The sequence below is a fragment of the Ixodes scapularis genome, unplaced genomic scaffold, assembly GCF_016920785.2.
Source record: "Ixodes scapularis isolate PalLabHiFi unplaced genomic scaffold, ASM1692078v2 PGA_scaffold2__306_contigs__length_199485367, whole genome shotgun sequence".
In the NCBI taxonomy this organism is placed as follows: domain Eukaryota; kingdom Metazoa; phylum Arthropoda; class Arachnida; order Ixodida; family Ixodidae; genus Ixodes; species Ixodes scapularis.
In genome coordinates, this window is record NW_024609857.1 from 19,375,803 (window position 1) to 19,393,699 (window position 17,897).

A 17,897-nucleotide genomic window follows, 5' to 3' on the forward strand; every position below is an offset into this window, starting at 1 on the left:
CAAGGTACTGATCTACCTCAATTCAAACCAATTTGAACCGCCGGTTAGTTGGCATATCATGACTGGATTCATTATACGTCATGACTAAACTGAAACATATTGTGATAATAACGCTAAAAAATATACGACACGTCGCATTCAGATTTTCTTTGTACATCTCCTCGTGTAGTGGAACGTCCAGCAAGGTAATACTAAAAATGACCCATAAGACTATTACTTAGTTTTACTAAGTTGGATTTCTTTTGTACAACCAAATTACGTAAGCATGCTAAAATTTGCAGTTAATTACGATGCTTCAATGAGTTTCATACATGATCTTCATTCTCCAGCACTTTTATTCACACCAGAATCCACAAAATAATGCAAAAAATGCACTTCAGTTCCTTCTGTATAAAAAATAGTTTTCAAACTGAACCTATTTTCACCAACTATACCACTAATGGAATAGTTAAACATGGAACTACAAAGCACTTTCTTTTTATTTTCTCTACATAAACCTATTAAGTACCGGAGCATATTAATACACGACATGTTCACTGCACCTTCCGCAGAGCCACCACGTACGGTGAGACGTTTTTAAGCAAGGCAGCAGACCGATACGGATGCATAGCGTATGCACAAACATTGAAGACCCTGTTTAAGGCAGCGTAACATTAGCTGCCCCTTGTTCTTTAGCATTCGCGCGAGTACGTTAAGGTTGCACATTGTACAAAGTGAGACGCAGGACCTTATGCTTAAAAGAGTGTGCATTATGTCACAGGACTTAAAGCGTTATTTTAGGGCCGAACCCTTAATATTTCTCGAAATCGTCAATTTAATAAAACAGTATTGTAGATAGCATCATGTTTGAAGGACCAAACTTAGTTGTTGTTGTTGTTGTTGTTGTTTGGAAAGGGGCGGGGGGGGGGGGTGAGTGTAGACACTTTGCCTCTACATATTTTGACCTAATAAATGATCTAGCTGCAATACAAAGCATCACCATGTAAAATCGTTGCAATTCCTTGAGGAATTGTGAATACAGTTACATTGGTAAATAACTGATTATTTGCCCAAAAAAGCAAGGAAAAACTATAAAATTTGTGGTGAGATTCCACCTTTGTAATGCCGTGCAATGAGAACACAAGAAGGTTTGATGCAATGACTAGCTATTTTTTTATTTTGTACAGTCCTCCCTCGCGCCTCGCTTAGCTTCGAACATTTTTATACCCTTGCAGTATCTTACAGCACCTATACTCATGCATCTGCGTCTCGTACAAGTTACGCCCTGATTCATGCGGCTCAAATCGGCTATCACGGGGAACATCAGTTCAGACCTTGTTGGACTCCCCGAGACCACGTTGCACAATGGTCTCTCTCACGATGACCCTGAAATCGCACCCGCGTGTACAGAGAGGCCTATTAACAAAACGCCCGCGACCCTGCCAGGTTGGCCATCTGCTCCGTTACAGCTTGTACAAAATAAATTACTTCCCTTTTTCTAGCTTTTCACGTATTCCGGGAACACGACTCTTCCGCGCGTCTCAGTCATCGCCGCCAAGCTGAGGAGGGCACACTGAGGCACAGGTGTGTTTTTTTTTCCGGGTACATATACACAAACACACGCACACAACGCACTGCATCGGTACAAAAACAAAGAGTAGACACAATCGTCGTCACTTGAGCCAGCATGGCCGTAGAGTACCTTGTGTATGTACACTTGAGACAGATCACATTGGGCACCGTCCTCACATAGGCTCCAGAGTTGGAATTTGAGAAGTCCAAAGTGTTCGCGGATCGCTTTTTTTGTTTTTTGTGGTTTCCTTGCGAGGAGGTTCTTCTGCGCAGTTATTCAGAGGTGCTTGATGCTAACACAGCCGTCGCTGAAGTACTTCAAGCTCAGCAAGGCAAAGTCCTCTCGGCACTGAGTGTACAAGCCACAGTTTCCAACCGCTGAGCAAGCTGAAGCTCTTGGCACTCCTCGTCGTCCTCAAGAGCTTCGATCACCTTCACAGCAAGAATGGAAGGCAACGTGTATGAACGTGGACAAAAGTACACATCTGCAACAATTGTTTCAGTATATTTTTTTTAGACACACCAGGAACAATACAACCTGCCAGGCTTAGTAGTAAAAAATAATAAAATCACGCGAATTTCTTTATTTCTTTACGTGTGTTCGCACTCTGACCAGGTTTCATCTTTCAGGAAACAAACGATTTAGCTATAGAGTAAATATGAACAATCTTAAAGGAACCCTGAAATGATTTTAGACAAATTTATTGACTGGATATTGTTTATGGGGCGAAGAAAAGAACTAGCACGCTAGATTAGGAAGGCGAAGGCCTCATTTTTTGGCACGAAATTTTGGCAAATAAAAGCAGACTATATCTTACACTCTCTCCCTCGAACACTCGCAACCAAGCTGAATGTATGAATGGGTGGATTAATGAATGAGTTGTGGAGACACGTTTTGTAACGGGTGGTAGCTTGCGCCACCTAGTAAAGTAACCGCAACATCCGCAGTGCCGGAATCTTGTTTTCCTTTTTTCCGAGCACGTCAGTCGAACTTAATTTCAACGATTTCGATACGAGTAGTGTGTCACTCGAACTGTGTTCGCAAACGACGAAATTGTCCATGAATACCTCCGACGGAAATGACCGAGTTCAATATCCGATTGCATCAGTCGCAGTAAGTGCGAGAACTCGAGAGGTTTCTCCACGATAAATAGCATTAGGAATTCATATTACTTCGTTTCTAGCGTTTTGTATTCGCAGCCGATATGTGAACCTACCATTACGTACTGAAAATTCGCCACTACTCCGCGGCCGGTTCCGGCGCCGAACTGCTCAAACCATTGTCGGTCAAGTTCTCGTTTTGCTGTATGGGCGTCCCGGCGTACAGATCAAGGCCCATACTTTCACTATACAAAAAAACGTTTAAGCTGCACTTCACTCGTCGGCGGTGTATCCATAGCCATGGCGGTCATCGCACAAGCGTCGCGGAAAGACAGGTCCTACGAAGCAATCGGCGTTCATGGAAACCTCCGTAGGTGACGTCGTTTCGACGTCCCTGCGCCGAAGCGTCGACGCAGAAATGTTATTTCCATGCAACGCGACGCTTCACTGACGCGGTTCCCTCGCTCGGCTGGGAGAACTTACGTTACCGGTAGAAATACATATTTTACGTCACGGCCACGTGATTTGACATGTTGGTGGCCAAGTTAGGTTGAGTGGAGGAGGAAAGCAGACGTGAGTTTTCATCTTTTTTTGGTGCAAAATTGGAGGCAATAAAATGAAGACATGCATTGTTGTGTTCATTTCCTCTGGTTACATTTTAGAACAAAATATATTTTATTTCTTATGTCCGGAATCCCAACCAGTACCTAGCTATTTCATGTGTATGTTTTAGACCTCGGAGCTTTTGAATAAAGACAGTGATGCCAACAAACCTTTTCGAGTATAGACGAGCAAAAACAATTGAATAAATTATACCTTACAATTTAATTGCAATGAAAGCACATAAAATTAATATTTGCTTGTTTTACTGTTCGGAAGAGCAAAGAAACTGATAGGGGATTGGGTAAGCTTACCTGCTCCGAATATTTTGTAACATAAATATACAACTCTTTCAAGGCATTCAGGACATCCACCTCCCCAGCGTGCGCCTGTAAACAAAGAATTATAGTAGGTCAAGATTTCCATCTGAAGATAGTGAGCTTGAATATTTAAAACTATATTCAGCTTACAGATGATAGCGACTGCATAGCAGCGCTCATCTCTTGGTCGGTCACTGGAGCAAGATTGGAGATGTCCTGATAAAACTTGCAGACCATTCTTCGGTAACTCGGAATGTCCCTTGCGAATAACAATTTGTTTGAAGGCGAATCCTGAAAAACATCAGTACGCATAAAATATTTCCGAATGTCAACTTCCTTACATAATCCTCAGTAGTGAATGCTAGTAAAGTTCACCAGCACGACCAAACCGAACGTAGTATGTCAAAATTTGATTAACCATAATCATTGAAACCTTTACCTTGCCGAGTCTGTGCTCTGTCGTCGAACAAGCATCCATGAATGTCTGCGCAATCACTGAGAGGCAAGCGTCTAGGATCGGCGTCTTATCCACGTCGAATATAAAATCTGGATTTTTCACTAGGTTAACCCAAAACCGCAAGGGCAAGCTGAAACAAAACGACGATAAAACATTGTTAGTACGTATGTCACAGTATCTTTTAAAGCAAGTCTCCTCCACAACTGACCTTAAGAAACAGATTTTACGCAGTTGTTTTGTTTATACCTCCTAATGCGACACGCTTACTAAATATGTGAACAACAGTAATCGTTAGCATCATATATATTGTTTGACGCCTATGGTGATTTTGATCACACCCTTAAACCTTTACATAATTACCTGTTAGAAGTTTTTCAGCATGTAAATACTGTACGCTACTACCGATACGAAAGTAAGAATCTTACCTGTTGCTCTTCCAAGCGTGGGACACTTCCGCATCCATAATGCCATACCTCGCTGCGGTGACATCAAGTAAATCGAACAGCCACTTCACCGCACACGGTAATCTGTCGTTGACTGTCAAGATGGTGTGCAGGAAGTCATCAACGAACTTCTGTATTGTGCCCTAAAATGAATACAAAGATGCGTTGGCAAGTGGACTACATTTCCAGCTGCTTCAAACGAACATGGCATAAAAGGGAAAATGCTCCAGCACTGAACTACTGGTCAAACATTGAACTTGTGCCTGCCACCGGCGTTCCTTTTCTGGTGTTACCAGTTGAGACTTCGAGTGAAAAAATAACGCCGAGAAACAAGACATAAAATACAATACGATTGCTAAAGAAGTGATTTTTAATAATATTGAGGTTACTATTTCAGCTATACCTAACGTTGTGTTAGCTATCAATCGATCGATCATGGTTAAATGCGTGCTGCCAAAACGCTGTTAAGTCTAAATAGAGGTACACTCATAAAAAGGTACACTAATAAAAAAATATTGTCACATCCTAGTTTGCAGACATGAGTAAGATATTTTAAAGCATGGAATGCTTTTTAACGTTACCCCCTAACCCAGAATTTTGTCCGTCTGTCCGTCCGTCCGTCCGTGCATTTTCCGCTAAATTTAGCGAGGGAGTGGCGTCACATGATTATACACCTTGGGTAAATTGCCGGCACGTGACTTACAAGTCAATACAGTTTCCCCGCTAAATTTAGCGGGAAATTTGACGTCTTTTGGCCAAAACATCAATTCAGTTTCCCCCTAAATATAGCGGGAAATTGACGTCACCTGACGTATACACCGATACAGTTACCCGCCAAAGTAGGGGGAAATTTGCGTCGTGCGACATAGACACCAATCCAGTTTCCCCGCCAAATATAGCCTGGGAAGTCAATTTCATGTGACCTGACTTTACGTGACCTATAAAACCATTCAGTTTTTCTATCGGGAAACTGTCCATCAAGTTGAACACCGATTCCCTCACCCCAACCATCTCGTCCCTCTCCTTTTGTCTCTCCACACTTTCCTCCTCCTAGCAACACCCCTACGCGTAGATAACCCTAGGGTATGTTGCTCCCAGAAGGTTTGACAGCGTATTATGCATTATAGGACTTTGAAGTTAAAAGTCGCGGCTAATTTTTTAACCTTGTACAATGCGCGTTAAAGGGTTAAAGAAGTGCACTAAACCTTGTTTGACGTTGAGAAACTCTGGGTAAAATCTTAATAAGCAGAAAAGGAGAGTCAATTTCAGCAATAATCAATCTGTAAGAAAACATCATGTGACGAACTAACCGCTTAACGGAAAGGTGGGGACTACGGGCCTGGTTCGGAACTAATCGCTTTGCTGCTTTTTAAAGCAGACCAGTAACCATAAGAAAAAGGGTGTAGTGCCCTATTAATTTTATTATATGCTACATACCTAAAGATGCTTTCAGGACTGATAAAAATGACCGTTTCTAGAAAAAAAAAACCTTGTCCCCTATTTTCCAATCCTTAGTCTACACCCGGTACAGAGTGCGCAAGTAAGACATTGTCATGCACATTAAACCTTTACAGGTCCCTCCATTATTTGCTCACTGAAGCTAGAAATCATCATTAGTATACTTTGTGATCCACAGATTTCCTCACGTCTCGTCATAATGAACGATAGAGAATTGCAGATGTAGATAGTCCGCACTGCATAAACTTTCAACTTTTAGACATGGATGGTCCGTAGTCTATAGTCGGAAACTTACGGTTTGTAAAATAAACACAACAAATAATTCGTGTAAAGTACCAAAAGCAACACTGCTGTATTTCGGGAAAATTTTTGCTTGGATTGACGCGCCTCCCACACCCCTTTCTCCCCCCTCCAAGCGAGCTCAAGCCACAATACTGAGCAGGCAGAAAATGTGTATCCCTCACCTTTGTCGAGAGCAGCCTCGTCAAGAAAATCTCGGGAATAGCCTTGTGCCTCTGCTCCTGTTGACATTCCTGACGGTCGTCCAGCGGCTTGACGAGATGCCAATATTTGACTGCTGTGCCGTAATGACTCTCGTAATTGTTGTTGCTCGCCGAGAAAGGGCTGATAGGCCCGTGTTGAGTGGTGCCTAGGTGGAACACAATCAAACTGTCGTCAGCCTTTAGGGGAGTGAGTTTGGGATCAATGGCAGAACAAAGGGCGCACAGCATATTGGCATGTAGCATGCCAGAAGAAAAGCGCTCAACTTGGCGCAAGCTTGAATATCCTAGGGTCTTAACTTCGGCTTAATACGGTTTATGCTCAAAAGGCGTTAGTTAGTACCAAAGTACTTTTCACTGGCGTTTATATAGCTTTTCTCTGGCTTATGACATAATTTCCCAAAGTGCAGACTTGAGCCAAGTTTGCCACAAATGAACCGAAAAACCAGCAGTGAAGATTAAACTGAGGCACTTGTTTGGCAAGTTGCAATTGCCAAATTGGCAATTCATGCTGGAAGATGCCAGAAGAGAGACAACCTACGAGCAGTAAAGTTTAAACTTGCCACTTTTTTGGCGAATTAGGGCCAAGATATCAAGACTCGGGCTAAATAATGTCAAGTGTGGCACTACCTTGGCTTTTTCGGACTTCCCAAAGCACTAAATTCACAGAGAAAAAACAAATTTTGTCACCGAAAACTATGCTAAGCCCCCCTCCCACTCCCTCCCCCCCCCCCCTCCATACGCACACACAAATGACCCGAGGTCAAGGTGCTGAAATTGAAATACGTTTTAATCAAACTATATAAATAAACATTCCATGTGCTTAAATTTATGCCATTAATGCAGAGTAAACATAAACATTAACTTTTGTAATCCCGTGCCCAAACATTTCCATTCACATAGTTTATGAGGGCATAATCAGTAAAGTATCAACCCGTTCATGACCGATTTTGCTCAGATGAAAAAATGAGAACTAAATTCTAAAAGAAAATGCCTGCGAATTTACTTTACTGCAGAGCACGGAGATAGCTAATCAGGGCGAACAATCGAAGGATCCCAGCGAAGGGACGTAGCCCAGGATACAATTAGGCCTGAATAGACCCTTTTACAAATTCAGCGCCATTTACCGGAACGGTTGCGAAGCTTCGCGGGTGGGCGTGGCGCGGCGTGCGTCCGCCATAAGCATGTACGGTCGCATCGGCGCTTGCTCAACGTGCGCTACACCACCGACACCACTGCGGCCACAAAAGGTGTTGCGCGGCTGATACTTCGCCACACGCTGCTTCTGCGATGCCTTTTCATTGCTGTGTGCCGCTGTGTAAGCGAAAAGGACTCAAGGATGCCTCTGGCTCGCGGTTGGGCGGTGCACGCACGCGACCGCTGCGACGATCGAAACGGAAGAGATCCCGCCAGATTAGTAGCATAGAATGATATAAGCCGTCTCGTGCTGCTTCTCAAGCGCTAACGGAAGGGAGCATGCACCTGCACCTTTTTCTTTTTGTAAACAGAAGCGATGTTGCTGGGCTTGGGGTATTGAGATAACGTTAACATTCGGGCATTTCGTGTGACCTCTCGCGAATTCGTATACTTTTTTCTTTAGAGGTATCTTTGTTCGCCATCCCATCCGACCCCGCTCTCCGAAAAAAATGGATTGTTGCGATAAAACGTGTCGAAGGCAAGCACTTCTCCATTACGAAGTACACTAAGATTTGCTCAGGACACTTTCGAGAGGGTGACTACATTCCGAACGTCGCTAGTAAACGTCGCTACCTCAGACAGGAAGCAGTGCCGAGCATCTTCGCTTTCAACGTCGCGAAAAGGCCGCCCAGAAAGAAACCACGAGTACGACAGGCGCCGCCGTCAACGACGAAGTTTTCCGCCGCTGATGCCGGAGTGACGAATGACGCAATCGCCGATCCGAGCATTCAAGACGCGGTGAGCGAACCCGTTAGTGAAGAGGCAATCTACGCATTCGCCATTCTAACCGGTGGACACGCAGCACCTGGGGCGTCGAGCCAGAAGAATGCAAGCGGCGAAATCGTCACTGTCAACGCTATGGAAGACTTCACCGCTGACTTCATGTGCCACGCAGTCGCAACTGAATACAGCGCAGTGAACGATTGTAACATCGACGACTGCGTTAATGCTGCCACAGGCGCAGTCCTCGACCGGGCTGAAAGTCTGAAATGGGCGACAAACATGTGGTCCACGAGACTGTTAGACTGCCAGCAGCAGCAATGCTCGTACTCGCGATGCCGTACATGCTCATGGCGGCGTTGGCGGCGTCTCCCTCGTACAATGTGGCCAGCCGCACTATTGAGCACCGTCAAGATGACAATGATGATAGCTATTGAAGTGGCCAGACTGAATTTCGGAAAGGGTCTATTGTGAGATGTGCGCCGATAAAATTAACAAAGGTGAACTTTTACGCTCACCGCCCATTGCAAATTGTATTTTTTATGTCTTATCGTGCTCTGGGCTTCGTCATTCGCTGTGATACTTTTATTGTCCGCTAAAATTAGCTGTATTTCAGTTCTGCAAGAAACATTACCTCAGAGACATTTTTATTATGAGTGAGGGAAACCAACCGTTGGTGCCGTATCGCCGCTTTTTGCTCACGAGGCTCATGACGGCCGAATCATGAATTCCATAATGAGCGAGCGTGTTGATCTTCTGGCAACCATGGGACAGCTTCGTGGTAAGGTCTTCGTCTTGGAGAATCAGGTGTCCTCCCCTTCCGTGTCGCCATTCTACTTCAAAAACGAGAGGAAGGCACGTAATCATGTACATTTCCCTTCTATTCTTTCTAGTTGTCTCACTTTCTTTTCTTTTACTCACCCAAATCAACTTCAGATATCAAGGGCCTCATCGAGCACGGCGTGTTCTTGTACAAAGAATCCAAAATTTTCGCCTTCACCTGACTGATTGTGTCGCAGTCGTTCACTCTACAGAATATCTTTTCATCTTGCTCTTCCTGAATGACTTGGACAACCTAATGTGAGAAAAAGAGATACATTATGACAACATCAAAGTTTTAAGGTTATTCAAGTCTATAAAGGTGACACTAGTCTAAACCATTTATAACGCTAGTATTATTAGGATAAGTTCTGCCAAATTTGCTTACTCAATAATCGATGAAGTTTCCGTGAACTAAGTAGAATGTCAGAATCGCGGCAATAAAGATGGCAATAGAAATGGCCAAAAATCTACCCCGCTATTTACTCGTGCACTTAATTATGTTTAAATTGAAAACTATTACCAATCCAATAGCATCGAAGCATTCCGACAGCACCTGGTTCCAGGTTCCCCATGTCTATCCGCCATATTATTCTAGTGCCGTCGTCAACAACATTATTATGAAACTCCGTTTCCACTCTGATGAAAATCTCATGCACGCAGTTGATAACATATTATTTTATATCAATTAAAACAAGTATAGGATTGGATATATCTTTGAACCTGGTCAGAGTAATGACCAAATTGAATTATTACAGTCAAATAAGTTTATAACACACACATCTATTACGGAAATTAATATTTATTAGAACCAAATAAAGTTCCGGATGAGTTCTCGTAGTTTGTGAGGCAAGAAAAACGTTAGAGATGGCCAATGTTGCGAAATGTGAAGCATTCCAGTTTTGGTAATTACTACACTGGCTTTGGCGCCACGGTTTTCTAAAACAGCGCGTATGTCCCGCAGATGCTTCACGATGCGATATACCTGGTACGGTTTCGCACAGACGAGGTTTCCCTCTAAACCTGTTTTGTGACAATTATTGCCCGTCGCATGGCTTCCTTAAGGCTCAGAGGAAATTTTCAGTGTTATACGCATGCTTTCATATACTATAAAAAAATTCTAGTTCAAAAGGATGGTTCGACGTTATATACCGAGGATAATAAAGTACTATGAAATTGAAAGCAAGACATGTATGAAAGTTTAAAAACTTTTGAGCGTTATTATTCCCACCAAAAAAAAAGATTCCAATACAAAAGTTTTTTTTTTTGTGTGTGTGTAGCGAGGGCAAATTTAAAGAATTCACTTACAATTGTCGAGTATTCGATCTGTTCCCTGAGGAGGCGTTCTTCCGAAAGAGAATAGCGTGCGTCGTGAGTTACAGCATCTACCGGCCCTTTCTCAACTTGATGTTTAATGGCACTGAACAGCAGAAACAGTGACCTTCCAGCGTGCTCCTGAAAGAATAAAACCAAAGAAATATTTAGACTAGATTTAGCACAAAAAATATTGCCAGAAACATTTTCTTCAGTGCTATCAATTTAGCCATTCTTCTGGTACATAGGTCAACAATAATTGAACCATAGGGCAGAAAGTATATGAATACAAAAACGTCTATCAACGACACAACAAAATGTTTACTGAATGCACACCAAAATAGCAGTGGCAAAAAAAAAAAAAAAAAAAACATTGACCAAGATTAATTTATTCGTTATGGCACAGCTTGCACTAAGTTATTGTGACGCGCTGCAAGCTTCTGTGCTAATTTAGACGCCATGCATCACACACAAGTATATCATCGTGAGAAATTTATAAATGTACATCAAACTTCAACATACCTTTATGTATCCATACATGCACAGCGCCATCCAGTTTGTTAGCATTTTCTCAACCACAGACTCGGTTCTAAGAAAAAAAACTTTTTAGTTAGGATTGTTGTGTATTTTTACTTGATCATTACATCATAAACCATTCTCCATTCTTTACAAACAATAAATAAAATTAGTGTTCTGTAAAAATCAGGTGAAAAACTTCCCGGTAACGTTTTCGTTCTTTTTTTTAATAAAATTCATGACCCATTTAACATGCGTCAAGCCGAAGTAAAAAATTAACAAGCAAATAAACAGCATGTTCGTGTTTATTTTCTTTTTTTTTTTCCAAAGCAAATTCATCATTTTGCTAGCCATGCACCAGCATCCTGTATTTTTTTTTTTTTTTTATTTCTTCACCATGGACTTATTTTACACCTTCCTAAATACTGCGGATAAGAAGACTTTTCTTTCTCTAAATACAAATTTCATTCTCTTTTTTCATTAACGTCTCAAATACCTAAATGTTCAATGCCAGTTTTAAATAGAAGACAGACGACCCACCTTCTTAGCATCAGTTGGGGATGCTTTGTTCCGACGTATTTGTCCACAAGTCTCAAGAGCAGTTCCTTAAGAATCCTATGAAAACATGGGATATCATTTTCTGTCCTGATTCGTCTCCTTCGGTTGTTCTGGACACAACATATGAAGTTATAGACTTGAGGTTTTACTCACTCAGTCGCGTATTCCATCTTGTCCAACAGGATAATCATGAGAAGCGAGGCGACGTTGACCCTGATAGAAATACAAATATATTAGTTTGTCACCGCCTAATAAAATGCCGTGTCCTATATTTTAACAAGCTGCAATACTTACTTGTCCCGGATGCTGAAAGTATTTTGGTTTTCCAGGGTGTCAATGAATGTGAGCAGGAAACGTTTGTTGTTGATGAGCATCTCGAAATTTGTCATAGCCACCTCGTAGTTGTTGTAGGGACCATTTATTTGCTGCCAAACAATAGCATCGTCAATGAACAGAAAAGTTAGGGCGCAAACGAGCTGGCGATGGTTGAATATAATTGACTAAAACCCCTGGACTCGTGGAAACGAAGAACGACCGGACACGAAAGTCTCATCCGAGTTAACAGAAAAAGTACAAAGAACTTACACCGTTAATGCCAACTTTAGGAAGCACGCAATCTAGGGAAGTCAAGTTCAGGAAAAGTCTCAACCGCGGCTGTGTACAAACACTTGTATGTGCACCTTTCGAAAACATGAAGCATTCTACGTATTGAAATAAAAAAAAAACGCCATAAAGCTGACCGTGCATCATCGTCAGCTAATTATATAGTATTGATAATTTGCTACTAAAGATAGGATGCTAACATTTTTTACTGACAACAATTTTTTAAGCTGATTTTGGAAGCTCTTGCAGTTGTTTTCTTTTTTATGTTTAAGTCTACATAAAAACTCTAGTGATCTTCATGAGTAGGCCTTGTACAGCAGCAGAAAAGTTACTGTTCCCACAATTGCAATTACTCAATAGTGCATTCAGAAAGTATAGGTTTAGGATGTGCCTTGTTTGAGCATCTAGAAAAATTTTGGTGTATTTACCTTCACCTCTTGTAGAATGGGGCTGTTTGGTACACCAGGGAAAAACACTTTCATCAAATATGCCTTGTGATCCAGCGTCGGTATCCCCGTAGACTGTATATCGTTATTCAGGTCCGTCATATCAGTCTGAAGTTCAGCGAACGCTGTAGAATTGAAACAGATGAAACCAATTACACCTCTAAACTAGACTTTACTGTACAGAATGATTGTTAATGATTGAAAGCGAGGCGGCAAACTTCCACGTACCTTGCTTGCACTCCGACCTCACGCTATTTTCAAGGGTGTCCATTTGAAGTTGAATGCGCTTGTATTCCCTCTCGGCTTGTGAGTTCTTGTGTCTCAGTATGGCCAAAATGACCAGACTTAAAAGCATAAGGACTGTTCCTCCCGCGGCTATAGCTCCAATTGCTTCAGGGGGAAATTCGTACATTTTGGCGACTTCATACCGGAGGTAGCCAACTTCATAACGGAGGTTATTGCCTACCCGTACCTGAAAGGAGTATAAAACGCTGTATTAGTACTTCCACTTTCAACAAAAAACCCAGGGATCCTGGTTTTGATCCACACCTCTTCACATTTTGATCTGGACTATTATCGTACCGGTGCGCAATCGTGTATCGCTACTTCGTGGTGCAGGTTAGCAACTCCAGGCTAGCCGTTGTATCACACTGGCTAAAGTTCTCATCTACAACTGACACAAGTCGCCCGTTGATTCATACTAAGTTTAGATTGTATAAGCATACACACATCAATTTACAATTCCACATCTAAGAGCTACAAACTTTATTAAAAAAAGTTTTGATTTAGCATGATCTAGCCTCCTGTAGCTTTGAAACAGCGAGCGCCTTTTACGTTATGAGCTCGACAAAAGCGGGGAGACCAAGATAATTCTCCAACCCTAAAGCACTAAGATTAACAAATAAAGTGCTGCGAAATCAGAACCCTATTCCAAATCATAAGCTTAAAGAAATCTACGGAGGAGTTAGCATACCACAGGTTCATTGTATTGGGAAGAGTAGCGGATCTCCGCCTGGCCGCCGGGGTTGGTAGGTCTTTACGGGGTTTTTTTTTATGTGAGTGGAAAATGTGTGATTAGTTTGGCACGTAAAAAATTAGATTGTTGAATATTTACTCTTTTAATACGCTTTTTAGGGCTGAGTGAATAGTATATATCCTTAAGATGTAATAAAAAAAACTTTCAGGTTTTTTATTCTCATGAAGAAAGAGCAGCGGAGCTGTAGCTTCTGTTCTCGGCGGTGGCTCTCCAGGCGAGCGATCTGTTCTTTTTTCGCAAGAGAATCTGAAGCGCTCGACGCAGTGGCCTCTAGGCGATAGCGGCCTTGCGGCGGTTACGGAACCATTCGCGCTGCTGCGCACATTGCCGGTCGTTCCGTTCCCGCTCTTCTTCCTCCGAAAAAAGGTCGCCACCATCTATGAGTGGCGGCAGCCACCAGTTGTCTGGTTGCCGAGGCTGGAAAAGTTGCCACGATCTATGAGCGACGGCGGCAAGCAGACAAACGGCAAGCACAACACTCTGGACAGTTAGCGCCATCTATGAGTGACGGCGGCAACCAGAGTTTGTGTCGACATTTGTTTGGTACCGGACACGATCCCGGGGAAACTAGCCCTTAACAGCTCCGCTGTGAAACTAAAAAAAAAAACGTCGCTGATTTTTTTTTTTTTTATATTGTGGGAACATACAAAACAATCTTAACCTCTTTGAGTTATATCTATGCCCCTTTGACAATATAAAAAGTAATAAATGCAGGTAACAAGCGCTTCGCTCAGAAACAAAACCTATATGCGTCGCTACTCCTATATTTAAACATCCGTATAATCTTTCCTCATATAACATGGACCTATACACAAAACCCGATAGGTTTCTGTGTACAATAACAGACGAGGCAAGGCGCCGACCCTAGGATCATTAAGTGGCGGGTTCGAATCCCGGCCTAGGTGCCCAAAAATCGGACCGAGGCTTATTGCGGAGAAGACGCCGCGTACCCGCACTTTCGATTGCACGTGAAAAAAAAAAATCCAGGTGGTCCAAATTTAAGATTAGTCCTCCGCATGGGCGTGCCAGACGGCTTTCGTTGGTTTGGCACGTAAAACCCTCAACTTTTACTTTGGACGGAGGGAAGATGCAAGTCATTCTCACCACAACCACAGGAAGATCGCTCTCCGTTCTGTGTCCGATTTCGTCTGTTCCAGGAGGCTGGACTTCGGGCGGCGTGCAAACAAGCTGGCTCATAGTGAGGGAGGTAAGGTTGCAGGGCCGAGTTCCTATTGTCACGTTCACCTCAAACTCCGTGCTGGCCAGTCGAAGGCTTTCTCCCTGATAATACAACAGAAGGTTTTCTTCCTGATTACACGACTCATCAAAAGAAAACAAAAAAGCCAGGTAGAGCCAACACTGCTACTTTGTGACCACAATGTTTGTAGCAATACACTATGACTTTTTAATATTAGCTATGTTAATAAGAATATCCCGTTATATTAACGAGCATATTGAGAACAGACCGGGTAAACGCATCAATTTTCGCCTCGTTATTATAGGAAAGTCAAATTATAAACGACTTCTTTGAGGAACGCAGGTGTCCGTAGTAACCAGACCTGACTATATCGCAGTATCAGTGCCCTGTTACGGCCTCGGTCTAAGAATCAGTTTTGAGCGCTAGTTGATTTTCTTGAATATGATTAGCATGCATATCCGAATTTCTATGGCGGAAGCGATTTATACACCAGAGATCACATAATAAAACCAAACTAAATGTTTCTAGTTTGTATCTCTGGACAAGACGACCTCTTCTCGTGAAAACAGTATGTTTTTTTCCGCTTTTCCACGTCCATTGGTGAAAGCGCTCATTTACGCTAAAATACATAACTCTAAATGTCAAATTTAGACTTTTAGCATAAACAGATACAATAATTTTACAGTTCCGGCTAATTGTGTATCATTCCGCCTTCAAAGGAAAATGTTACACAAGTAAAGCTAACAAAAATCGAAACATTTCGCATTTCATCCGTACCTCAATCACAAGAGATTCCCCTTTGTAAAGCTTGACACCGTCGTTGTCGAACGGGAAAAACCGTGGGTCGGACACGTATGTCAAGTCCGAGTCGATGTCTGGGTAAAACTTTGACAGCTCCTGGACGCTCAGAACGTCGTCCATGATGAAGCCGATTCGAAGCCTCACAGCATCCAGTTCCTCTTCGAACGCGTTACGCTGGTACTGGCCCCTGGCGATGGCTTGGGGCATCACGTCTGCTTCGTCGTCTGCGTCGTAGTTTCCGGATCCGGAAGTGCGAATCACGACGGCAGGGGACGGGCAGACCATCACCGACGAGTTCAGCACGTGGCAGGACTGGAAAGAAACAAAGATGGCGTTACTTCCTTTCACCGATAGGTTTTTTTTTTCTTTTTTAATTTTTCTTTCTTGCTAAACGCAATTTTGTACGGCGCGTTTCCTGGGGATACTTGCAACTACTCGTTAAACATTGAAGACAATTTTTTTTTTCATTTTTATTTAGTTTTTGTTGCGCAAATCTTAATACAAATAACAACCGGGTTTACGTGAGATAAATCACTTTATTTGAATTATCTTGCCCTCCTTGACGGCATGAGGTTTTCGGACGACATAGTTTTTTTTTGCGCAGAATTTTATTTCTTTGAATTCTTTCATCTCGATTTAATTTACTCGTTCATTATTGGCTAGTGACTTCAGTAGCTAGCGATAATGCAGATAAAAAAAAATCTGGCGGGTCGCAATTTCTGAAGTTGCGGAATGCTCCGCCAGGGCAAAGTAAAATTAATAATCAAGAAGCAGGATTTATCGAGCCAGGATTCAACCATCTTCGAATTCTTAACTGGATGGTAACTAAGGTAACCACTGCCTGAAAAAAAAAGTTTCGTGAAAAAGTATACAATAAATAAAATAAAATATGTAACATTCTAGTTTTTTTGTTGATTTCAAGTTGAAAATGAAATGAATGTATAGTTTAATGAACGTCGGCTTCTATGGGTTCTCTTTGATGGGTCCTCTTTGCGATTTCTCGTAAGTACTGCTCCACTGTTACTTTGCTTTTGTGGGCACTTAAGCGTTAAACGAGAGCGGCTTTCCTAGATTTTATTCCTCCAAAATCATTTGGTGTAAAGGCACAAGGAATCGAGGAATTTATCGTAACTATTTTCTTCTTATTCCGAGTAAGATTTCTACATTCTTTTCAGCCCCTGACAGAGGCTGACAGTTTGCTTACATCGTCACACTTTGTAGCCTTCCGTCGAAAGTTAAGAAGGAAAGAAAGCTCTAATTAAACGGTAATCAACGAAACACAAATTATAGTCATCAAGCGGCGTAAGAAGCGAAAAATGTGGGTTATGAATCTTCGCGCTTCTCGGCTTGTAATTCGACCTTCGGCGCTCTTTATCGCCTGATTTCGACGTCAGTTGCTGTGGCGCAACAATGAGACGCACGGTGGCGCCGCAGTCGGCACTGCGCATGCGCAGACGCTTCATGTCCCACCAGATTCTGCTTTCTGCGAAAGCGCAGTGACCCCACCCGCAGTGTGGACTAATGCGGATTATAAGGAACTATAATCAACAACAAAATACAGCCGCCATAAAATATATATATATTGTGAACGAAGAGCGGAGAAGGTGATTATTGAATTTATTGCATTAAAGTTAGGGAAAGAAAAAGGAATAAAGAGCATATAACTGTGGCAACAAAGCCCTTGTCACTAAATGTATATGTGCGTTCTTGCTTTAAACCTTATTAACCCTTCAAATAAACCTTTTTTTATTTTTCTGATCGAGCACCAAAATGGTTTTGCGCATACGTCGACACGAGGCACTGAAAGTGACTTACGGTTTCGTTGATCTGCCGAAGACTGTTGAAGACCGCCATTCGTGGCTGTTGGATTGACGTCAGGTTGGTTCCGTAAATATGAATATGTCTGCCCCCGCTGCGAGGAAGAAAATACCTCGATTTGTTTATCTACGCTTTGTTTTTGTTTTTTTTTTAATTCACGAAATTTTACATTGATTTACGTCAACATATAAAATGATGACGAAATTTAAGAAAACACAAAAGTACGTAGAAAACTAGTTTCTCGAAGCACATACGGTGCCCGCACTGTAGAGTGTCTGTGTGATGAACCATAACGCAGTTAAAAATTTCTTTGATGTCAATCTTTTCCATCTCAAATTGGGAAGTGTTATTAATGTGAAGATAACACGCACGAATGCTTGCCAGATCTGCTGAAAGCTTCAAGGAATAGCGGGCCCTTTCAGAAATAGATCTTAGCATTCG

General features: G+C 42.3%; 1 protein-coding gene across 1 annotated transcript in view; it reads right to left on the reverse strand.

Moving 5' to 3' along the window:
* Nucleotides 1-317: 317 nt before the first annotated feature.
* The window catches only part of LOC8035950 (plexin-B), a 147,484-nt gene continuing 129,904 nt past the window's right edge, over nucleotides 318-17,897 (reverse strand). The window contains exons 18-35 of the mRNA XM_042291226.1: nucleotides 17,454-17,550; nucleotides 15,615-15,950; nucleotides 14,744-14,920; nucleotides 12,832-13,075; nucleotides 12,586-12,728; nucleotides 11,849-11,979; nucleotides 11,708-11,767; nucleotides 11,537-11,611; nucleotides 11,003-11,069; nucleotides 10,475-10,621; nucleotides 9,269-9,422; nucleotides 9,019-9,183; nucleotides 6,395-6,579; nucleotides 4,455-4,615; nucleotides 4,012-4,159; nucleotides 3,723-3,863; nucleotides 3,567-3,641; nucleotides 318-1,983 (exon numbers count right to left, since the gene is read on the reverse strand). Coding sequence (XP_042147160.1) covers nucleotides 1,876-1,983; nucleotides 3,567-3,641; nucleotides 3,723-3,863; nucleotides 4,012-4,159; nucleotides 4,455-4,615; nucleotides 6,395-6,579; nucleotides 9,019-9,183; nucleotides 9,269-9,422; nucleotides 10,475-10,621; nucleotides 11,003-11,069; nucleotides 11,537-11,611; nucleotides 11,708-11,767; nucleotides 11,849-11,979; nucleotides 12,586-12,728; nucleotides 12,832-13,075; nucleotides 14,744-14,920; nucleotides 15,615-15,950; nucleotides 17,454-17,550 — 2,614 coding nt within the window. The 3' untranslated portion in view covers nucleotides 318-1,875. The remainder of the gene's footprint in view (nucleotides 1,984-3,566; nucleotides 3,642-3,722; nucleotides 3,864-4,011; nucleotides 4,160-4,454; nucleotides 4,616-6,394; nucleotides 6,580-9,018; nucleotides 9,184-9,268; nucleotides 9,423-10,474; nucleotides 10,622-11,002; nucleotides 11,070-11,536; nucleotides 11,612-11,707; nucleotides 11,768-11,848; nucleotides 11,980-12,585; nucleotides 12,729-12,831; nucleotides 13,076-14,743; nucleotides 14,921-15,614; nucleotides 15,951-17,453; nucleotides 17,551-17,897) is intronic.